The following is a 7,989-nucleotide window of genomic DNA, read 5'->3' on the forward strand; positions in this document are numbered from 1 at the left end:
TGATTGATTCCAAAGTAAAAGAAAAGAAGTGATAATGCTCTGCCCTGCTGCTTACCACTGCTGAACCCTAATAAGACTGTTCAAAGCAATTAAATGTATCCAACTGAATTGATGCAATCAGCTCTGATAAATATGTCATTATGTTGAACTTACTTGACTGACCAAAAAAAATGTTCCAGTCTTGAAATAAGGACAAATTTTAGGGTTGCCACCTGTCTGCTTTTAATCCAGACAGCCTATTTTTTTTTTCAAAGTATTCCCTATAATTGACATGGCAAACAACCAATCGCCGATTGCCACATCACAACCACGCCTCTGATGTCACAATCTGCCCCCCCCCACACAGCATCACAACCCCACCCCCATTGCACCACAGTCCTGCCCCCTGCCCGGATTCAACCAGGCCAAGATGTGGCAACGCTAATTTCAGTCTTTGATAAATCAGCCTGTAAGGTTGTGTAATGCAGTTTGTTTAAATGGATTGTTTAAGTTGTCAATAAAGTTGGAAGTGTATAACCTGGGAGGCAAGTAAAGGCATGGTGGCCATTCTGGCAGTGTTAGAGTACGGGAAAAGAAGTTGTTCTGGAGCAAAGACAGAGCAGGTTGGAAGAAGACCATATTGGCAATAGCTGGAATGCTGTTGAGATATACAGATGAAACTCATTCAATGCATTAACCTTTTCATTAGCATACCACAGCACCATTGTTCACAAATGGTGAACTCTTTAATAAGACGGGACGCTGTGACGCAATTTTCCGTGTTAAATGGGATAAGTGGGTTCAATTGCTTTTAGCTATTCTTTGTTAAACACATATACCAAAGTGCAGACCTCCCAACATTTTGAAAATTAAAAGAGGGACATAATGTTTGACCACGCCCATTTTTGTGGCCAAACAACATTAACAACATTTGGCAGGTAATATAAGTATGAACATATTTCTGTGTTTTTTTTTTCAGTTATTAAAGTTTTGCTAATGAAGGTGAATTGCCCTTTAAGCTGAGTCTAACTTCTCCAAAGAGACCTGTTATTTTATATTGTTACAATTACTTTTTTGCTTATTTCAAAATTGTTACAAAAGTATCTTATCTGCAGCTGTGGCTGTTCTGGGCTCTCTGCCAAAAGCCATTTAAGTTAGAAACATTGTTTCTTTTTCTGGCTGTTCAGTGCAGAGAAAATCGTGACTTTCCAGTACAAACAAGGGATTGAGGGTTAAGCTGTCAAACGAGAGAAAATCGGGACTTTCCAGTACAAACAAGGGATTGCTGGTTAAGCTGTCAAAAGAGGGACTGTCCCTCTGAAAATAGGACAGTTAGGAGGTATGCAAAGTGGCTGTAAATCTGTAAAGCAAAGTTCTTCCATTCTTTATTTGTGAACTTTACAAGCCTCTAGATCTTATTTCTTATTTATGTATAGAATTTATTAGCAAAAAAATAATTTAAAAAAAACCAGTGTTTTCCAAATAAGGAATTTTTCCATAGTTTGGAGAACCATATAATAATACTACTAAAAACATGTAATATGTTGATTATTTTAACACTGTCCTGTCAGGAAAAGTTATACTTATTAGGAGAAAATAATAAACTGAAGGGAACTCATCTGGATTCCCCAGTTCAATCCAATTTATCAAAAACCATAGCTGGTCTGTTCATAATTCTAATTCTATGCAACATTAAAGTGGCAGTTTGCATTTCTGTGATTTTGCTAGGTTTATTAAAGGGGTTGTTCACTTTAAAATTAACTTTCAGTATGAGGTTGAGAATGATGTTCTGAGACAATTTGCAATTGGTTTTCATTTTTTATTATGTTTTGAGTTATTTAGTGTTTTATTCAGCAGCTCTCCAGTTTGCAATTACACCCATTTGGTTGCTAGGGTCCACATTACCCTAGCAACCATGCCCTGATTTGAATAATGTATGAATAAGAGAAGGCCTGAATAGAAAGATGAGTAATAAAAAGTAGCAATAACAAAACATTTGTAGCCTTACGGAGCATTTGTTTTTAGATGAGGTCAGTGACCCCTATTTGAAAGTTGGAAAGAATCAGAAGAAGGCAAATACTTCAAAATCCATAACAAAGAAAACATGAAAGCCAATTGTAAAGTTGCTTGGAATAAGCAATTCTACAATATACTTAGGGGCATATTTATTATGGTGGGTAAAAAAACAGCGGGACAATACACCACACATTACCAGGCTTCGTCATGTAAAAATCGGCATAACATTTTTACGCATTTTTTTCTTAGCGGGACTTCAGCTGGAAGCACTGTGAAATATGACAGCAAATCTGACGTTCGCATGGCGTAAAATTACAAACACCTTGATAAATCCATCATTTCATTTACACCAATTTTTTTCAGCGAATTTTATTTTACACCACCTAATAAATATGCCCCTTTATGTTAACTTAAAGGAGAACCAATTCTAAGCAACTTTTCAATTGGTTTGCATTTTTTTTATAGTTTTATAGTTATTTGCCTTTTTCTTTCTCTTTGCAGCTATTGTTACTTTTGATTACTAATCTTTCTATTCAGCTCATCCCCTATTCATATTCCAGTATCTAATTCAAATAGTGCATGGTTGCTAGGGTAATTTGGACCCTAGTTACCAGATTGCTTAAAATGCAAATTGAAGAGCCGCTGAATAAAAAGCTAAATAACTCAAAAACCTTCAATAACAAAAAACAAAGTGCAAATTGTGTCAGAATATTACTCTCTACGTCATACTAAAAGTTATCTCAGAGGTGAATAACCCATTTAATAAGCTCAAGTCTGCTAAGATACCTATTTGGGCAAATGTGTGTAGTCACAGTTGTGTTAACTGATATAAATGGCCCCCCATGATATTTACCCACAATGCAGCATTCCCCCCCCCGAATTCCTGGCACCAAGGAACACAATTATGGTCAATGCATCGAAATTAAGCAATTGAGCTTGCACTTCAGGTACAATGGCATTCACCGTGAGAGCAATGTGTTCACTCTGTTCTTGATGCTGAGGACACCCAGGTGGTTATAGTTTTAGGGTGTCAATAGGGGGCAGCATTACTGGATTTGGCAAAGGATGCAGTGTATCACTAATGTATGAAGTATATTGCGTTAAAATATTGGTGACAAATACAGAGATTAAGATTGGACTCCTGATGGACTGACCCTAGCTAAAAATGTTATTGATTTTGATATACAGATTCATAACCCATGTCTCGCTTTGGCATTAGAAAAGCAGAAATTACAGAAAGAAATGACACAAAGAGAAACAATGAAATTGTCCATTACCTGCATTTCTCTAGCAAAGCTCATGTTTAAATAATAGGAAACTCTGCGTGACCTTGAAAGTTTCTCAGTTGTGTTCTGTCTGGGAGCCATCACCGAACAGGATCTGCTGCATCATTTATGGTGAATGCTAAATTCAGGAGCTTACCTAATGAGGTTACTTGTGACTCCTCTCCTAGAGAAAGAGACTGACATTGCTCGTCTCCTGCTGGATTCCACATTTTCTGAATTAATAACCATATTCCGAAAAGGCAAATGCTATACTATGCTATGCTTTTAATACACACACCATTTCACACACACCCATATACTGTATATATATAGTCTATAGAGATTACAGCACTGTTGAAAAAATGTAGTTACTTGCCTGGGTGCAGTTATTATATAAACCTGTGAGTGACAGCTTGTCCCTATGAGTTAACGCATTAGTATAAACTCTGTAGTAGAATTATAGGCAAACAACAGGTGAGAATTAGTGATATGTGGGTCCAGATTTTTTGACATACACCAAACCCTAACCAATCCCATAAAGTTTGGCCATTAAAGGACCCCTTTGGGCTTTTTGCTGGTTTGTACTTTGGAAACTAGCCAACGTTTTTTCTTGCACTAAGGTGCCAAGCCTACATCTCCCAGTGCATGTTGGGTAATGTAGTTTTTGTTTAACAATTTGCAGACTGCCACGGTTAATGTAAGACTACAATACCCAGCAGGCAATGGGATTGACTTGTGTAGAAATCGGGAGAGACCAAATTTTGGGCGCTTACCAGGGACCTATAAAGAGGTGAATTTATGTTTTCTTTGCCCATTTGCTGCCCATTTTTTGAATTTAGTCGAATCCCCCTGCAAAGTGTCAGCATGGAACTGTACAACTGTGTGTGTGACTTCATTGGCATCTGATGAAATAAAGAGGTTCAGAGCTATAGTAATTAACCTTTTGATAGATTTGGGGTGGGAATTTTGCTTGTATTGTACTTAAAAAGGCCAGAAATGCACCTTTGTCTTTGGCATTATGGCTGGACTGGATGGTGGTGACTACAGTGGAGCAGTCATAGCTCCATTAATATTCCCAGAGCAGATACAGCCTTGTGGAAGCAAAGTGGTTATAGCTTTTTCTGCAGCAAATCTCTCTATGTCTCATTATCAGAGCTTTCGTATGATTTCAACAAGCAAAGACGTCTGTAAGTCTGACTCCCTGTTCATCATTCCCTCGGGGAATACCTTTGGAAAATTCTACCATTTAGATACCTTTGCGGCATCTTACACCCGCTTTGGCAGTAAAGTACTCCAGTGGCTAGTTCCACATAGGCCTCTACTTCCCGCCCCTATTTAATGGGACTGCTGTAGTATGTCCCCATTGTTCCTGTGTCCCCCAAGCAGACTAAGGAGAAAAGGAGATTTTGTGTACTCACCGTTAAATCTCTTTCTCTCCAGTCGCTTGGGGGACACAGGACTTCCCTCCCTGGTTGAGGCCTTCACTTGTGTTTTTCAGACATGGTTGCTAATACAACCGACCTTTTCTTGTACATAGTTACATAAGGCTTCATGTTTTATTGTTTACCTCCTGTTCCATGCTTTGTTATAAACTGGGCTGGTTCTGCCTGCGAGCTGGGGTATAGCAGGAGGAGGAAGGGCTAGTTTGTTTTGTATTTTATTGTGTCCTGCCTCCTGGTGGTGCAAGCTATACCCCATTGTTCCTGTGTCCTCCAAGCGACTGGAGAGAAAGAGATTTAATGGTGAGTCCACAAAATCTTATTTTCCCAAATGGAAGAGCTTTGTCTATAGCAAGAGGAATAAACAGATTATTATATAAACCTGTGAGTGACAGCTTGTCCCTATGAGTTAACCAATTAGTATAAACTCTGTAGTAGAATTCTAGGCCAACAACAGGTGAGAATTAGTGATATGCAGGTCCAGATTTTTTGGACATACACCCAACCCTAACCTGCCCTCACCCAACCTGGCTTGGCGCCCGCCCGCAGTGACGTCACTAAAGGGGCAGAGCCGGCAGAAATCTATAAATGGAGGAGACAGAATTGTTAGGTCGACCCAAAGATTTGATGCACCATCCTGCCTGAACCCTGTCGAACCCTGCCGGACCCGCGGGTATACCCTCACAGTAAATGTCACTCTTTATACTTTATACCAGAGACAACTCCCAGGCTCAATTTTTGCATTTTAGAAATGTCATTGCCCTTTCTCAAAACTACTAAATGTCCTATGGCAATCTTCTAGTGCTTGGGTGTATTAAAAGAAAAACACTGACATGATACAGTTATATATAATGTATTTTTATTAAAACATTTTGTAATAATAATAATAATAATAATAATTAAACAATATCATATTCTGGGGGGGAGGGGGAATGGCAATCGCACCAGTCCCTGGTGGTCAACTTGTATTATACGTTATCTTCTATAAGCCTATATTCCCTCATTTGGGGGTTTGGCAAAAGCAGCATTTTTCTCTATGTCTTCTGTAGCATCACCTATTGGGAATGTGAAGCCATCTCCTAAGCTGTTGAAGATTGGGAGGAGCCAGTATTTCTTTTCATTGCCAAACACTTCTCTCAGATTCTTGCTGATGCTCAAATTATAGGGATCAAACTCCTCTGTGCTATCATAGTCCTCCAGATCAGTTATATTCCTTACAGCCAGTTCGAAATGATCAAGGAAAAGTCGGACTAGCGTTATAGCGAAGAATGTGCTCAGGCAGAACAGCACAATGATGGGGACTTGGGATGGGCTGTTGGGCAGCTGATGAGTCCAGAATAGTATGGAGCAACAAAGCGACACTTCGCTAGTGAATATGAACAATAGCGCTCCATACATCAGACCGAGGAGGAAGAACTTGTAGTTGGAGAATCCCACACAGTTGTTTAGAAATACGCAGTGATGATCCAGTTTCAGTATACAGACGTTACACACTGGGCAATGGTGGCACCTGTCTGGCTTTAACACTTGGCATGTGGTACAGTAACGAACATCTCCTTTTGGATCCTTAGTATAAATAGGCAAGTCTTTAGCCGCACGAATGAGGATCTCCTGCAGCACTTGTGGCCTCTCATCACTCAGGTACAGCTGCTTGTCAGATTCCGATAGGCGGAATTTTGCAGGAGGGACAGCGGGAGGCGTCATAATAGTCCGGAGATAGCACCACACGCACAGGAGGAACAAAAGGTGGAAAATCACTAGGAAAGTCACCTTTGCCTCTAATAACTGTACAGTGAATATGCACAGCTCCACCACAAATATATAATAGCAGGTAGCAAAGAGTCCAATGATGGATATAGGCAGGACCCGGCCGGCCTTCCTCTCGCCAGAATAGTCATCTACTTCTTTTGTTTCATTAATTGTTATCTTAGTATCTTTCTCTTCTTTTGACATAATTATAGTTTTGAAATAACGATAAAAAATAAGAAAATATATAAAAAGCCAAATAACGATGATAAAAATAAGAAAAAAGACAAAAAGCGAAATACCGATGCTAAAAAATAAGAAAAAATACAAAAAGCGATAAGATTGAGTCTCTGATGTGTCACCACCAGCGCTCGTAGGTCTTATGACAAAGTGAGTGAGTAACATCAGTAAACAACTCTCCTCTTTATGACATCACAATGCTCTCTTTATTCTCCTTTCTATGACATCACAATGCACTCTGTATTATCAGCCAATAGGAAGCCAGATGAAAATGATCTGCAGATCAACAACTTTTCATGTACCTTAGGGTAAACAATGTAACCATAGAAACCAACTGACATGCCACGCCCACCATTCCTGCAGTGCAACTCACCTTTCCATACATTTAACCTGCCAACAGTGTTACAGATATAATGATCATTACTAATTATTTTGGCAGAATAACAGTGAGTACATTTAAGGAAAGTTCAAAGAATTTTGCCCAATAAAGAGATCACTGGGTGCTATTTACTGAATTAATATTTTGCACAACTAATACCCACAGGCACTTTCTCTCCCAGTTGCCTCTCATTTCTACCCCTCTCCCAAATAACGTGCTGAAACATCTCCATGAAAATACATAACACCAGCCTCTCCTTATTTGCCCAAATGGAAGAGCTTTGTCTATAGCAAGAGGAATAAACAGATTAGAGCCACAGTAGCGTTATTCAATTTGAAAAGAAGTCCACACACTCAGGTCTTAAAGAAGAAAAAATATATTTAAGTTTATTACTGGGAGACTAACTTTTCAGCCAGCAATCTAGCTTTTCTTTTGAGAAAGCCTACATTGCTGGCCAAAACATTAGTCTTCTTGAAGACCTGCAACCGACAGTCGTGTCGTGTCGCATCAACAATGTGACACGATGCAACAGTTTAATTACTTACCTTGTTTCCGTCGCATCCGACATGACGCCTGCGCTTTTGCGCAGCTCGTCGGATCCCTGCGAAATCGCCCGTGAAGTCCTAGCCTCAGACTACAGGCTTGGGAAATAAAATGTACGGCACTATAATATGTCGCTTATTTATGTAAACCATATGAACCGCAGAACCAGCAACATATTAGGAGTTATTTATGACAAATATAGTGTTCAAAGTGAACACAAATTGGCAAGTTTCTACCCACCATTAGGCATTTTCTCCCATAATTCCAGCATAATTGCGTTTCGTGGCATCGCAATTGAGTTCCGTGCATGTGTATTGTACATGTGCATTTTGATAAATCAAGTGTTGTGTTAAAGAGAGTCACAACTGTAGAGATTATTTCT

The 7,989-nt window shown here is 39.3% G+C and overlaps 1 protein-coding gene across 1 annotated transcript; it reads right to left on the reverse strand.

Annotated features, from left to right (window-relative positions):
- Window positions 1–5,689: 5,689 nt before the first annotated feature.
- Window positions 5,690–6,652, reverse strand: LOC108715553 (palmitoyltransferase ZDHHC20-A-like). Its single transcript, XM_041563800.1, has one exon. It carries the CDS (start codon window positions 6,650–6,652, stop codon window positions 5,690–5,692), a length of 963 nt encoding a protein of 320 aa, XP_041419734.1.
- Window positions 6,653–7,989: the final 1,337 nt, after the last annotated feature.

This window comes from Xenopus laevis, chromosome 5L (genome assembly GCF_017654675.1).
Source record: "Xenopus laevis strain J_2021 chromosome 5L, Xenopus_laevis_v10.1, whole genome shotgun sequence".
NCBI classification, from domain to species: domain Eukaryota; kingdom Metazoa; phylum Chordata; class Amphibia; order Anura; family Pipidae; genus Xenopus; species Xenopus laevis.

Coding starts and splice junctions, on each gene's coding strand:
- LOC108715553 (XM_041563800.1), bottom strand. CDS start 6,652: ATGTCAAAAGAAGAGAAAGATACTAAGATAACAATTAATGAAACAAAA.